The sequence below is a fragment of the Prionailurus viverrinus genome, chromosome B3 (assembly GCF_022837055.1).
Source record: "Prionailurus viverrinus isolate Anna chromosome B3, UM_Priviv_1.0, whole genome shotgun sequence".
Taxonomy (NCBI): domain Eukaryota; kingdom Metazoa; phylum Chordata; class Mammalia; order Carnivora; family Felidae; genus Prionailurus; species Prionailurus viverrinus.
The window spans coordinates 137,623,423-137,638,787 of record NC_062566.1 but is presented as its reverse complement, the minus strand read 5'-3'; the positions used below and the strand labels follow the sequence as shown (position 1 = coordinate 137,638,787).

The window sequence follows — 15,365 nt, the reverse complement described above, 5'->3', positions numbered from 1 at the left end:
AACCCGGAGAGCGCCCGGCACGGCGGCCGCCGACGCAGCAGCGGTCCCAGCTCGCCGAGCCCCGAGCCCCCGCGGTTCACGGGCGGCCCAGGCGGACGCTGCGTGAGGGCGCGCGAGGTGGCGCGGGGCGGCCCGCACGCGCCCCCGGCCGCCCCCTGCCCGTGAGCGGACCGGCCCAGCGCAGCCCCGGCGCGGGGAGCGCCGGCCGGGCGAGGGCGCGGGCGATGCCGCGGTGACGGCCCCGCCATGGCGAAGCCCCCGGCGGCGGCGGCGGCGGCGGCGGCGGCGTCGGAGGAGCTGAGCCAGGTGCCGGACGAGGAGCTGCTGCGCTGGAGCAAGGAGGAGCTGGCGCGGCGGCTGCGGCGCGCGGAGGGCGAGAAGGTGGGCCTCATGCTGGAGCACGGCGGCCTGATGCGCGACGTGAACCGGCGGCTGCAGCAGCACCTGCTGGAGATCCGCGGCCTCAAGGACGTGAACCAGCGGCTGCAGGACGACAACCAGGAGCTCCGCGAGCTCTGCTGTTTCCTCGACGACGACCGGCAGAAGGGGCGCAAGCTGGCGCGCGAGTGGCAGCGCTTCGGGCGCCACGCGGCCGGCGCCGTGTGGCACGAGGTGGCCCGCTCGCAGCAGAAACTGCGCGAGCTCGAGGCGCGCCAGGAGGCCCTGCTGCGTGAGAACCTGGAGCTCAAGGAGCTGGTGCTGATGCTGGACGAGGAGCGCGCGGCGCTGGCGGGGGGTGCGGGCGGCGCGGGCGGCGCGGGCGGCGGCGGCGGCGGCGGCGCGGGCTCCCGAAGCTCCATCGACAGCCAGGCCAGCCTGAGCGGGCCGCTGGCGGGCGGCGCGGCGGGCGCGGGGGCCCGCGACGTGGGCGACGGCAGCAGCACGTCCAGCGCGGGCAGCGGAGGCAGCCCGGACCACCACCACCACGTCCCGCCCCCGCTGCTGCCCCCCGGGCCGCACAAGGCTCCCGACTGCAAGGCAGTAGCCACGCGCAGGTCCCTGGACGACCTGTCCGCGCCACCGCACCACCGAAGCATCCCCAACGGCCTGCACGGTAAGGACCGCGCGGGTCCGGTAGCGCGGGTCTCAGGCCCACGGCCCCTACCCCCAGGGTGGGTCGCCACTTCAGACTCCTCCTCCGGCTGGTATCCATACTCTGGGCTGGTGGGATGCCGCACCCACGCGCAGTGGGGCTTTGGGTGGTGTTTTTCTGGACACGGGATGGAGGCGTGGCCCTGCCCAGCTTCCGAATGCGCGGCCGGGCCGGGCCTGGGTCCCAGCGGACCCCAGAAAAGTTTCCCTCCTGTGGAACTGTCAGTGTTGGTGCATGGCGCTGCAAGGCTGGCTAAGGACGCCTCATCCCAGCCTGGAAATCCTTGTCCAGGAGCGGGAAGTTTAGGGGGGGGCGGGCGGGGAGAAAGAAAAAGCCTCTTCCAGTACAGCTGAATTTCCCGTCTTATTTGGGGCAGCAGGCAACCCCAGACCTGGGCACCGTCCACGTGCGTGCCCACCGGAATTGCAGCTGGGCTCCTCTCGCTGCCTTGGTGGCTGAGAAAGAGCCGGGCAGTGCGATTGGACTCCCAGGCAGCTGGGCCAGGGGCCCCCGGGGCTGAGAGCCTTTCTGGTGTGCCATCAGTCCTGGACTCAAGGAGGAGGGAGGGACCTTTCTGAACCGAGACCCTAAGGCTTTCCAGAGGGATATGTGCTTGGAATGGATCCTGGCTTTTCTCCTCTGCCTACCTCTGTGCCTTTATCTGTGGAATGGAGTTTTCCTCCCTCTTGTGGATCTGAGGTGGAGATAAAGCTCCCCCAAGGGATTTGTAAACTGTGGGTCGCCGTGCAGGAAGTGTAGTAGTGGTAGGTGGCCCGGGTGTGGGTGGAGGACCTTTGGCCTCAGGAAAGCTCAGCTACTGTCTTCCACGGTGGCCCGGTGGCTGCTGGGCCCCCAGCTTGAGCAGCGGCTTCTGTTCCCAGTGCTCTGATCTGTGGCTCTCCCTGTCTCCTCGTTCTTCCACATTTTTGGTGGCTTGGCTCCCAGTTGTGGTGGCATTGTGCTGCCTGAACTATTTGCCTGAAGGTGGAGATTAAACAGCCCTTTCTGGTTTTCTTTGAAGGCTTTCCTAGTTCAGAGAAAATGTGTCTGGGCTTTAAATGACTGTCCTTCCCCAGAGTAACGCCTGAGCGGAGGAGGGACGCTCCCTCTCTGGTTTGATGGGGGCCAAGTGGCCTCTGTGGGGTGTTGGGGTGGGCACTGGCCACATGGAGGTGGGGAGAGCTAGCACAGCACAGTTTTTCCTTTATTTACCTTCGGAGCCTGCCAGTTCAGAGCAGGACTGGGTTGAGAGGGATATTTTGTTACTGATTAGCAACTCAGGTTTCCCTTTGTAACTCTGTACCCACCCCCATTTCCCACCCCAGCCTGCTGCTTAAGGCCAGTGGGTGGTTTAATTTGTCAAGGTTTCTTGGGTCTAGGGACTCAGGAGTCCCAGCCTCTCTGGCCTTGCCGCCTTGGACGCCTTGGGAGGGGCAGATTTCTGGGCCTCAGTTTCTCCCAAGTGCAGGGAGGGATCGCTGCAGCTGTGTGGCTGGGAAATGAAACGTTTCTGGTTTTCAGCTGCGTCATCAATGACACTTGGGAGAGAGTGGCCCTGAGCACACTGCACCGAAGTGCTGGGTGCTGCTGTGTGCTCGCAGGGAAGTTCTGTCCTGCTTTGGACACAGAGACGCGGCCCCTGCCTGGCTCAGTGTTCAACCATAGCGGTGGATGATGCCCGAGCCGGGGACCAAGGGGTGCGTGGGAGCTGAGGTGTAGAGTTTCCTGCAGAGTCCCCCCCCACCCCCCCACCCCCCCCCCCAGCCCCCAAGTCCCAAGCTCTCTGGGAACAGGCGAGCCACAGACCTTGTGGCAGAGCTCTGTGTTGGGTGAAACACAAATTCAGCAATACTTTCACTGACTTCAGTTGCAGACAGGTTGGTGTTTACTTTTGTCTCTTGAAGTTCTGCGTGGCCTTGAGATAAATTCTCCCAACAATGTGAATAGGATGCCTGGAAACAAGGAAAGTCCCTTCTCTTAAAAACTACTTTTCTGGGGGCGCCTGGGTGGCTCAGTTGGTTGAGCATCCGACTCTTAATTTCGGCTCAGGTCATGATCTCAGCATTGTGAGATTGAGCCCGTGTCAGGCTCTTTGCTGGCAGAGTGGAGCCTGCTTGGGATTCTCTCTCTCTCTCTCTCTCTCTCTCTCTCTCTCTCTCTGCTCCTCCCCTGCTCGCTCTCTATCTCTCTCTAAAAATAAATAAAGATAAACTGCCTTTCTGTGCTCGGATCTGTAGTTTTATGTGGGGGGGGGGTGCTGGAGGAGATGGGAAAGATAAAAAGCCTCAGTCTGGGTGGTGGAGACAGTGCGGTGGAGACTGGGCTTCTGCCTTACATACTTGGTCTCTGTTCATCCTCACGAGAACCCTGGGAAGCAGTATTAGCCCCATTTTCAGACGAGCAAGCGGAGGCTGAGAGAGGTTCTGAGCATTGTCTGGGAAAGCAGTGGAGATTGGAAGTGTCTTAGCACCAGTTACCTGGTGGGGGGAGGCTGCAGGGGCAGCTGTGTGTTGCTGGGCGGGGGTCATCCGGGGGCCGCGGGGGCTCGTCCATGGCTCAGGCTGAGTGAGGGCCGTCCTGCCAGGACTCTTAACAGACATTGTTGACTCGCGACCCTGGTTTGCTCTCGTTTGACATTCTGGGAAGTGTCACTTCCTTATCGGTGACCACAGAGCAGATGGTTGATAACCCTATTACCCGGAGGGGTCAGACTGTCTTCATTCGAATCTGCCTCCTCCTGGTCTCTGGGACAAGTTACTTAACTTCTCTGAGCCTCTCTCTGCTTTTCTGCAAAGCGGGGCAAAGCCCAGAGCATCCCCTTTATCCACCGAGGTCGAGGGAGGTCAGGATCTGCACACAGTGAGTCTCTGCAGTTGTCCGAATCCTTGTGCTGCGTATTTCTTCCCAGGCTCCTCATGAAAAAACAAAAGGGACCCCTTTGCAAAGGGGCCTGCCAGGCAGACTTTGGTGTTCTCTTCAAAACTCTGCTGTTTAGACAGCTCGCCTGGACCTTTGAGACCATAGCACCTGCTCAGATGGGGACTGTGGCCCTGTAGTTACCTTGGAAGTAGCTGGGTGCCTGTAGCCGACGGCGGGGGGGGGGGGGGGGGGGGGGATGCCCAGGAAGGCTGCTGTGGCCCATCTGATTCCCCGGCTGCCCTTGGCTGGGTGGGGCTTGGCAGCCCAGAATGCATATGCAAACAGGCCTTTTTCCCAGGTTGTTTTTGACCAAGGTCTGGGCTGTGCCCATTGAAGTCGGACTGGAATGCTCTTTGCTGTACTCGTGCGGGACAAATGAGGCAGGAGAACCCCAAACTCAAGAAAGTCACATTTGCCCCCTTGAACTGATAACTTTCAAGCAAAAGCATTTTCTTTTTTCTTTAAAAGAATTTTTTTAATGTTTATTTTTGAGAGGGAGACAGAGAGAGAGACAGAGAGTGAGTGGGGGGAGGGGCAGAGAGACAGAATCTGAAACAGGCTCCAGGCTCTGAGCTGTCGGCACAGAGCCCCATGAGGGGCTTGAACTCGGGGACAGCTAGATCACGACCTAGGCTGAAGTCAGACTGAGCCACCCAGGCGCCCTCAGACAAAAAAGCATTTTCAACAGTTTCCCTCCCACCCCTCCCCCACCCTTGCTTCCCCCCTCCCCCCAAGTCCCTGTATCCACATCCTGCCCTCCCCAGGCACACCCTTGCCCATTCCCCTTTAACTAACCTAGGGAAATCAGGACCTCCGGCAGCCTTTGTATGGGCCCTGTTTACTTTTAAAAGTTTGGGTGAAAAATTTCAGCTTCTCAGAATAAGATGGATTTATTCTCCTGCTTGTGTTTTTTGTTGCTTTCGAGGGAGGATGGAGTGAGGGTGGTCTGGACCTTGAAAAAAGGCCCTGAATAGGTCTTTTATTAGGGGCCTCCCAGCTCAGTACCTCCTGGGCAGGATCACTAAGAAGACGGCTTTTCCTCAACCCAGCTAGGTCTGGGAGCAAAGGTCAGCGAAGACAATGGGGTGGGTTAGATTAGCCTTTCCCCCTCCCTCCCCAACCTGACCCTGACCTTCCATCCGGGGCCTTGGGGTGTCGGGCCCCCAGGGCCAGGCACAAAAGGAAGGCTGACCCTAAGAGGCTTATTGGTAGGTGACCCTGGGGAAGGCCAGGGCGTCCCCAGCACTTTACAGTTTACCAGAAAGACCTTCCCAGCCCTGACTCCATTATGCTCAGAGCCCCCAAATGGTCCCATATCGTAGATGGGGAAACTGAGGCTTGGAGAGGAGCGGTGACTTTCTCCAGGTCCCACGCGACCGCTTGGGGGACCTAGGGTCCATGTTGGGTCTCCTGTGTCAGAGTCTGGGCCTGCCTCTCTGTGTGTGCTGTCCCTTGGCCCGGGATGTTCTGTCTCTGTCGGGCTAGGAGAGACTCCCATGGGAGGCCCCACCAGCAATGGAAGGCCTCCAAGAGCTTGGTCCCTGGCAGATGGACACAGGGCCGGGGGCAGCTCCAGAGCCTAGACCTGTGTAGCAAAGGTGTGGCACCTCTTCTGGGGAAGCCAGACCCGGTGCCTCATCCCTGCTCTCCTGTGTGCCTGTGTGAGCCAGCACGGCTCATGGAGATCCGTAAAACGGGGGGGTGTGGGCACAGTGCAGGCTTCTCTTCGCGGGGAGTCCTTCCTCGCTTCTTGTGTTTTCATTCCCTCGCGTCTCTCCCAGGCTGGCTTCCCCTCTGCCATGGTGACCCCACCAGACCCCCTCACCGTGGCCCGGCCTCTGAGCCCCTGGCACACAACTTGGGTTATAATATTGTCCCCAGAGCAGCATGATTAGCGAGGAAATCCTCTGCTGCTCGTAATCTGCCCTTTCCACCCGTGGGGATTTTCCACCCCATGCTTGTCGGTGTCATCAGCACAGAGAACTGGACGCCTGGGACCTTAGGCAAGTTCCGGAACCTTTGTGGGCCTCTGTTTTCTCATCTGCAAAGTGGGAGGCTGTTACCAGCCTTTGGGTTTATGGGAGCGGGGGGCACAGTGAGGCGTGTGAACTGTGTGACGTGACCGTCTTCCACCGGTTAGTTCCCTCCCCACCGGCTGGAGCACTCAGTGCCGGTGAAGCCTCGCCTTGCCACCTGCTCACTGAGCCCCTAAGCCTCAGTTTCCTCACCCGTCCTGAGGATGGTAACACCCTGGTCCCAGAGCTGGGCCTCCAAGGGTAGGTTCGGTGGCCTTCCACTGTCACCCGGACCCCTGCAGATTTGCCGCCTCGGGGTGGGGACGGGGGACCCCTGCCACGTGCTTGTGAGGACAGCCTTGTACCCGCCTCTTGTCAGAGCCAAGTGATCCCTTGCCTAGTTGGACACAAGGGAGACAGCATTTCAGCAGGAATACGGCAGCATGAGGTCCGCAGGTGGGTCTGACCGCCGGTGCCGAGAGCCCGGGAGGAGCTGGGGTAGCCCTGGGCCTGGACGCCTCCTCCGGTGAACTGAAAGAATTGAAATGTGGAGCCCAGAGAAGAAAAGCCTTGGGACCGGGTTGCTGCTGCTGTGAGGCAGGGAGGGCTGTCAGCCCAGGGGGTGCTGTGTCCAGCCTCTGGGGGAGGGAGCCCCACGGTTGCAGCCATCCAGCCTTTGGTGCCCACAGAGAAAAGGACCGAGAGGTCCAGGAGGACCCCGGTGGCTCTGGAGGTGGGCGGCTCCCCAGCGGGGGGAGGTGTGCGGGCCACAGCCTGGAAACCGGGTAAAGGGCGTTTCTGACCCCACTGCAGCGGGATACCCCCGACAGCTCTGGGGATGCGGTTGTGTGAGTGGAGAACAGCGGGTAGAGAAGAGTGGAGAATATTTGGATGGCAGAAGGGCGGGGCCGGGTTGTTGAGAGAGTTTGCCCTTCAAGCAGGAAGGACGACACGGGCACACGTTTATTGAGTGGTTACTCTGAGTTATGGGTGCCACACCGCACACGGTGATTCATGTGGGCTGGCTCGGGGGCGTGGCGATTCCGTCGCATTCATCCGGTGGCTGTCATGGCCGGGCTGGGGACAGCAAGGGAGGAAGCCTGGAGCCTCCGAGGTGGCCGTGGTGATAGTGGCCACAGGAGAGAACCTTCCCTGCAGGTTCTCAGACCGGGCGGGTCTGCTCCAAAGCAAGGCTTTGGCCCAGCCCCTGTCTTCCTCCTTGTGACTTCTAGGGTCAGGCAGTCCTGAGCTGGTGGGGGCTTGGCCTCTCTTGGCTGTGGCCTTGTTCCGAATCCGCTCACGGGATAGGCACAGCCCACTGCCACTCTCTGCCCACGCCTACAACCTGGGTGCCCAGGAGCCGTGCAGGGATGATTCTGGCATTTCAGAGCTGGGAAGCAGGCAGCTCCGTCTTCCTGGAGCCGGGTGACAAGGGCGCCCAGGTGCCATCCCCAAAGGCTTGGTGACAGAACAAGCTTGTCTGCTAAAGGGATGGTGAAAAGTCAGGAATGGTCCCCCTCCTGGTAAGCGCCTAGAACTTGCTGCTGTCACACGTTCCCCTGCTACTGTCCCGTGCCCGCGTGGGTTGGCAGGGGCGGGTGGGTGGAGGGCTCTGGGGCAGGTTTGGAGCTGGGTCACCCAGTACTGGTGGATGCCTGCTCTTGAACGAGTCCCTGTAATGGTCCCCAGCTCTCCGGGGAGCAGGGCAGAAAGCTCAGGAGTTTTAGTGATTTGCCTGTAAATGTTCTTGGGCTCACCCTGTGCGTGGTGTTTGAACAGGGGGTGTGGAGCACTGTGGATTCTCTATTTTTTATCTATTAAACTATTCAAAACATTTTTAAAGTGTTTTTATTAAAAGCTTTTTTTTAATGTTTATTTTTGAGAGAGAGAGAGAGAGAGAGAGAGAGAGATGGAGTGTGAGTGGGGGAGGGGCAGAGAGAGAGGGAGACCCAGAATCCGGAGCAGGCTCCAGGCTCTGAGCTGTCAGCACAGCGCCCGATGCGGGGCTCGAACCCATGAACCGTGAGATCATGACCTGAGCCGAACTCGGATGCTTAACTGACTGAGCCACCCAGGTGCCCTCCCAATTTTTTTTTTTTTAATGTTTACTTACTTTGGGGAGAGAGAGAGAGAGACTGAGAGTGGGGGAGGAGCAGAGAGGGAGACACAGATGCCCAAGCAGGCTCCAGGCTCCGAGCTGTCAGCACAGAGCCCCGCGTGGGGCTCGAACCCACCAACCGCGAGATCACGACCTGAGCTGAAGTCAGACGCTTAACCAACTGAGCCACCCAGGCGCCCCTGTGTATTCTTTAAGTGGGGAGCAGGAGAAAGGGAGGGGATGTTGCTGTGTAAAGGTTTGTTAAGTGGACCACTAACAGATAACTCTGGGTCCCCTAGGGAAAGCCCATCAGAAAAGGTCACAGCTGGAATTGCCTACAGCCTGAAGAAAAACCCAACCCAGGGACTTGGGGAGGAGAGTGCAGGTGCAGTGGGAGGGGCTTCACAGATCCCACCTGCCCCAGCTTGTCCACTACCCAACCCCCAGCCCTGCCCTCCCCAGTCACCCTCCACCCCCCTGAACCAGATGTGCCTGGGCTCCAGGTGTTCCTTCTGCCAAGCCTAGACTCTTCCCTGGTCTCTTCTGCTTGTACTAACCTGCTGCACCTTTGGGGCTCAGCTTAGCTCCTGATCTTAGCCACCCCCTCTGCTGAGCTGCTAGCACCCCGAAGGGGTTGAAAGCCCAGGCGCTTCTGGGACTGAAAGGGGCATGATGAAAAAATCACATCAGGCAGAGAGGGCCCCCTGGGCACGTGTGGCCGGGCAGGTTCCAAGGCCTTGTGGACTGGAGCTCCTGCCCGCGCCCCCCCCCATGCCCACACCTGACCCTGTATGACTTGCTACACCCCCTCTGAGCCTTTTCCTCAGCAAAGCTGGGTTCCCAGTGGGGCCCAGCAGGCCTTCTCCTTGCTGTGGGAGCTGGGAGGCTCTTAGCACCATGCCAGGCATGTTTAAGTTCCCCTCAAAAGACAGTTTTGGAACCTGCCCCTCTGTGCCAAGGCTGTGAGTCAAGAGGACCAGGGTCCTGGCCACACAGGCTCTGAGATAGACAGATGATGGACTGGGGGCCCCAGCTCTGTGTGGCCGAGCCTTGGGGCGGGTCCCCTTTCCCTTCCAGCTCTCTGCCAGTGCCTTAGGACTCCCGGCAGTTTGTCGGAGGTTTCCGGCTTTCCCAGGCACGGCATTTCCTCCGCCCTGAGATACCATCAGTCGCAGATGCCCTGTGCACTTAACAACGGCTTTTGTAGGGAGGGGAAGACCCTACAGTGAACGCACACATTCGTTCTAGGAAGCACCCCACATTGTAACAAACGGGAAGGTGCTCGTCTTTGAGTTCAGGAAACAGCAAATGGCAAAGGCCTCCTGCTGTTGGGGAAGCTGGAAGGAAAGGGCCACAGACCCCCGTCATCAGTGGCCCCGTCAGCTGACGTGCTCCCCACATCTGGGGATTTGGGGGCACAATGGGCCACCCAGCACCGTTCTGTGCCTCGGACCACACAGACACAATCAGCGGCTTCCGCCCACTTCTGACCCCACTGTGTGCAAGTGACAGCCTTCTCTCCAGGCCCTCATTTTCTCATTTGAAAGATGGGGGGCTTGGGTGGACTGTGCTGAGGGTCCCAGAGACCCTAGCCTTCTCCAGCCCCCTGACTCAGTTTCTACAATGGACAGAGGCACAAGGGAAGGGCCTCTTGCCTGTCTTCGGTCGTCTTGGTGGTTTTGTGCCAGGTCCGGTGGTTGGTGCTCAGCTTGGGGCAAGTCTCACAGTTGAGCACCTGGGGTGACAGAGGTGCCCTGTCCAGCACTGGTTGAGGCTGAGACTCCTGCCCGGCCAGCCTGTTTTCGTGCAGGGCCGATGGGATTACCTCCCTTTGCCATCCGATCACCTCTTCTGAGGCTAGGTAACGGGTTTGGCTCTGGGAGACCATGCTGGGTCCCAGTGCCCCGGTGTGGGGTTGGCTCGGGACAAGGTGAGGTTTCCTTGTGGGGCAGTCCTGTCTCCGCCTGGTCCACAGCCTCCTCCCCCCACTGGCATGACGTGGGTGCTCCGTGTACATCGGGAGAGGACTGGGGGTGGGGGGAGGCACCTCACGATGTGACCCTCTTGTTGCTTTAAATGTACTTTGGCCACCTGCCCCTCCCCCCAACCTCCCCATTTGCTCCATTTGGCACCAAATGGCCTTCAGTTACTTTAGAAAAAAAAAAAAAAATCAACCCTCCCCCCTGAGGGTGGGGGCTCGCATACTCTCCCTTCCCTGTCTCCCTTAACAATTACCAAAAAATACACGCTTTTACCGGTGGTTCTTAACCGTGGCTGTGTATTAGGTATCGCTCGGGGAACTTTAAACAATGCCAGTGCCTGGACCTGCCCCCAGGGATGGGCCCAGTTGGTTCTGGAGGCTTCGGTGGTTGGGCAGGCTTCCCTGGGCATTCTGCTGGGCAGCCGGAGCCCTGTGGGAAGCTCAGGAGAAAAGCCACTGGGCCTGCTGGGGCCGCCCAAGCTTAAGATGGCCTGTCAGCAGGTGGGCCGGGGGCAGCCGCTGCCTCATGCTGGGGCCGCTGGGGCGGCTGGGGCGGCTGGGGCGGCTGGGGCGGCTGGGGCGGCTGGGCGTCGCAGAGCCTGGCCTGGCCGATTGGGGTGGGGAGGCTGGTGTCAGCTCCTGTTAGCAGGAAGGGAGAGAGAGGCCTGCATGTGTCTCCCCTTGCTGACCTTTGCTGTGTGGATGCCCTGGGTGGCGGCGGCGGGGTGGGGGGGTGGGGAGCTGCCTGGCAGGAGCGGGAAACTGGGTTTGAAGCTGGATGTGCATTTCCAGCCCTGGATGCATTAGACTTGCTCCCCTCCTCCTGTATCGGGCTGCCAGGCGTGGCCTTCAGCACCCCCACTGTGGGGTGCTGGCCCACCCCCGATGGGCTTGGGGGCCTTTTTAGGCTGCATTCAAGGGGACAGATGCAGGCAAGGCCTTGTGGCACTGACACCACCTCTATGGAGAAGCGTCGACCCATTTCCAAAAATAGCCCATCCCCTGTCAGGGGAAGCGTCTCTTTGTCTCCCCAAATCAGTCTTTCCGTCTCCCGGGCTGTAAGGCAGTAAGGAGGCACGCTCTTGTCTTGGAATCAGAGGCTCCCGGAGCACCCGCCCCCCGCCCCCCGCCCCCCACAAGGGCCTGATTGTGTACGGGCCCTGAATGTGCCCGCCTGTCACCGAGCGAGCGCGGCACCGGCTCCTCTGCCTAATGAGCCCGCTCTGGGAGTGGCCCTTTGTGGTGGGTTCCGGCTGCCTGTGCCAGAGCTCTCAGAAGGCTCCATTTCCCGGCTGCCCAGCGTCCCTCGTAGCTGCGGGGACAATGGGACGCTCCCCGCCTGCCCTTTCTCCTTTTTTCTGTCTTTTCCGTATTTTCTGGAGTGTGCACACCCCACTTTGATACCTGGACAGCAAATTGAACAGTGACTTTGTCCCGGTCTCAGCGCCGTCTGTCCTGGCTGGCCGGGACGCCCTCCTCTCGCCCTCCTTTCCCAGCCCCTCCTGTGGGACCTCCCTGCACCATTGTCTCCTTCCTCTTGTGCTCCTTCCCCTGCAAACAGGCTCATGTTTCCTAGTCCAAAGCAGTGAACAAAATCCTCTCCCTTCTGTCATCCTGCCTGCCCCCCCTCCACCCCAGCCCCAGGCCGGCCTGCCTCCTCCCCACCCCCCACTGGCTGCTTCTTGGTCCCCGGCAGGCCTGCCCTGGAAAGGTGACTCTGGCTTTGCCCAGTGGCCTCTTGTCCTGACGTGTGGGTGGTGTTTGATGCCCACTCTGGGCTTGTTTTCTAGAACAGGGTGGGCTGGTCACCTCCATCTTCTCTGATAGGAGCTTCTGGCTCTCCGACCCCACCTGTGCTGCGCTAAGCCCCCTAGTCTCTCTGTCACCTCTTACTGCTGTCTTGAGCCCGGGCTTCCAGTGGCCTACCAGTCACCATCCCATCGACTCTGTTCTTTGGGTTTGGGTCCCTTCCTCCCTCACCTGTGTGCCCGTAGCCTCTGCCTCACCGGTGGCCACCCTGCTCCAAGGTTTCCTGGCTCGAGCCCCGAGCTGCACTGGCCACAAGTGACCGCTTCAGTTCCGTTTAATTAAGATTGAGTACCATGGAAAGTTTCAGTTCCTGAGTCACATTAGCCCCCTTGCAAGTGCCTTGCACCTGTTGACAATGCAGAAAAGGAATCTTTCTGTCATTCTAGAGAGTTCTCTTGGGCGGTGCTGATTCAGACAGCTCCTCGCTGGGCCGTACGACTTTTCACTTGGCCCCAGAAGGAAGCGCTGATGCTTGAGCATGGTGTTGGGGCTCCCTCCTGTCCCCCCTTTGCATCCTTCAGGGATACATTTGGGCCCTCAGGGCTGCCGCTGGCAGGATCGCTCTTTCCTACCTCCTGTACCCGCCCAAATCCTGCCCTTCCTCTGAGGCTTGGGGCAGACCCCGGAGGTGGCCAGTCATGGGATGTGTGACCAGCTGCTCTTGTCTACTTGGAATCCTTGAGCCAGGATCCTGGTGGTGGCCCTACGGCCCTGGAAGCCACTGCAGCCGGTGGCCTTGTGCATGGGTTCACATGCGTGTGCAGGAAACCCAAGCTCCGAGAGGCCACACGGCTCCAGGAGGCTCTAGAGGTCTCCCTGCAGAGCCCAGCCACCAGCTTCTTGTCCTCAAAATGAGGCCAAGAGGCCTGCAGGATCAGAAAACAAAGAAAATGGCTTTTAAAACAGTGGAGTGGAGTGGGGCGGGGCCGGGCAGGGTGGCAGCGTGGAATGGACTTAGGCCAGCCGCTGTTCCCTCCTGTCCCCTCCCCTCCATCTAGGGAGCTTTCTGGAGAGGCTGCTCACCTGCCCGGGCTTGGCTAACCAAATCTGAGCCGTTGATTCCCACGGCTGTGGCCATGGCCGTGACCGTGGCAGGTAGCAGGCCGCCTCATCACCTCAACTCTTGAGCTTAAATGAGCTGCCTGTGTCCAGCTGTGGGTCATTCCTGCGGCCAGTCCCTGGCAGGTGAGACCACGGGTGCCACACCTCGGGCTCTGGGGTTGGCCCCGTGGCTCGCTGTGCCTCCTCGTGCCCTTGCCACGCTTGTCCTGGTCCACACCCCCGCTGGTGTGTGTGTAAGCGGGGGTGGCGGTGGTCGGGGTGATACTGGTGCGATCACAGCCGGGTGGAGCTCTCTCTCTTGTCCCCTGCGAGGGCCTCACCCTGGAACGAGGGGCTGATGTTCTCCCTTCTCTGACCTTGGGGGCCGGGAGGCTCAGAGGAGAGCTCCTAGTAAGCCGTCCTACTCCGGTAATGCAGACAGTGTGGACGTAGGAGTTATGGCAGGCGGAGGATCCCTGATGTCAGTAACCTGGAGGTTCCCCTATGATCTGCTGCTGCCTTCCCTACCCCCTGAGGGCACGTCCTGTGAGCCTGGGTCCTGCTGAGGGCAGAGGGCGGCTCCCGGAGAGTGATCAGGATGCCCTGGCGATGCTCCCTGCCCTCCCCACCCTGAGGGTGGTCTGATCCTGGCGCCTTTCATCTTGCCCTTCCCTCCACAGAGACCTTAATCCCTTTCTGCGGAGTTAAGACCTTGCTCCTGTGAGTGCCAGCCAGGTTGTGGACGGCGTGATCCGCTCCCCAGTGTGTGGTGCCGACGTGCTGTGGGAAACGCCGACGGAAAGACCCCTTGTTTCTGGTGCAACCCAAAGTCTGAGCATGAGGGAGGGCAGAGGGGGAGCAGCCGGCCCCCCTGGCTCTGCCGCCTTCTCCCCTGAAACTTTGGCCCAAGCAGGCACCCTGGAACCTCCTGGCCTGGGACTTTATTTTAGGAGGAAGATGTCTCTTCTGGCCCCTCAGCAGCCCCCACTGCCTTCAGGATCAGCTTTGCCCTCTCCCCTGTGCTGACCCGTCCGCAGGTGCATTCACCAGGGTCCACGGCAGGGTTCAGGAACCCCCGGGGCCCCTGAAATGACTGTGGACTCGTGCATTTTTCCTGGGACGTGACCCATAGCTTTTAGAGTGGTCCACAGCCCCAGGAAAGAGCAATAACCACAGTAGGAGAGTTCGTGAAGTTCCTCCATGAAGCCTTCAACGATAGCAACAACCACAAGGTGAACGTAATGCTCGCTCATGATCAGGCAGCTGCACACCGGACACAGCAGTGTCGGGGGAGATGGAAAGGTCTTCCTCAGCTGACCGGGCGTCCCGGACACCCGACAGTCTCGGCTTGTGTCCGTCATCTGGCAGGTTTGGATGGCAAGCTCTGTGCCCGCCCCTGGCCGCCCTCCGTCTTTAGAGGTCACCACTTACACCTTCTTCCTGAAGCCGTTTGTGTTTATGTGTTAGGATCGTGCAGGTGTTTTCATGTAAATCTTTTTGGCTTCCTCGACTTCTCCCTCCTCGTGGTTTCCTTTCTGCCTTGATTTCTGCCTGAGCCTCAGTTTACCCACCTGTACGATGAGGCAGTTGGACCAGGTCTTCAGAGACTCAGAGATCCTGGAAGGACTTGGTGAAGTTCTAGGTGCCTGGGTCATCTCCGGGCGTCAACCTGGCCCCTTCGCGTGCGGCCAAACCAGTGCCACTTGGTTGGTTTGTTTGTTTGCCTGGTTTTTGCTGCTCTGGGGCCTTGAGGACCCGTAGTGGCCCAGTTTCTAGCCTCTGGCCCTCACTGTGCGAGTGCTTGCCCAGGTGGGGGAATGATCTGACCCAGAATCAGGAGGCGGCAGCCAGGAGGGATCGTTTGCCACTCTCCCCCTATAGGGAGATCATTTGCCAGCCCGTCCCCCTATGGGTCTCACCTGCCGCGTCCCCGAGGCCTCCAGGCACAGCAGCCATTGCCAGCAGGAGCAGAATAAAAACAGGAAAGTCTTCTAATTTTCTTCTTTTCAGTTGCAACCTTGATCCCTCCTCCCTCCTCCTACAGACCAGGCCTCTGGTGACTTTTGAATAGGTCTGCAGGCTCCCTTTTTCCCTGGCTAAATATACTTGCATTGGTGTCTTACTTGCCTGGATGAAAATGGCAGCTGGGAAGCATCCAGGGAGGCCCAGGAGTGAGGAGGGGGTGATTGGGGCACTGGACTGACCCAGCCAAGGACGTCTGACTTTGAAAGGTGTTCATTTACTCGCATGCTGGCCGGTGCTTTCCGCATCCTGGGTACCAGTGGTGTGGAGTGGCTTCGTGGGGAGGAAGGAGTCCCGTATCCATCTGAGACACCTGTCTCCCCTACATCATCCCTACCTGCCCCTCCCTGGTTTGCTGACTGTCAGCTGGAAGAAGCAGGAAGGAGG

At 59.8% G+C, this 15,365-nt stretch overlaps 1 protein-coding gene across 2 annotated transcripts in view; it reads left to right on the top strand.

Annotated features, from left to right (window-relative positions):
* The first annotated feature begins 231 nt into the window (after positions 1-231).
* The window catches only part of CCDC85C (coiled-coil domain containing 85C), a 78,261-nt gene continuing 63,127 nt past the window's right edge, over positions 232-15,365 (top strand). For both annotated transcript variants that reach the window (XM_047862721.1, XM_047862720.1), the window contains exon 1: positions 232-1,054. In XM_047862721.1, coding sequence (XP_047718677.1) covers positions 247-1,054 — 808 coding nt within the window. In that variant the 5' untranslated portion in view covers positions 232-246. The remainder of the gene's footprint in view (positions 1,055-15,365) is intronic.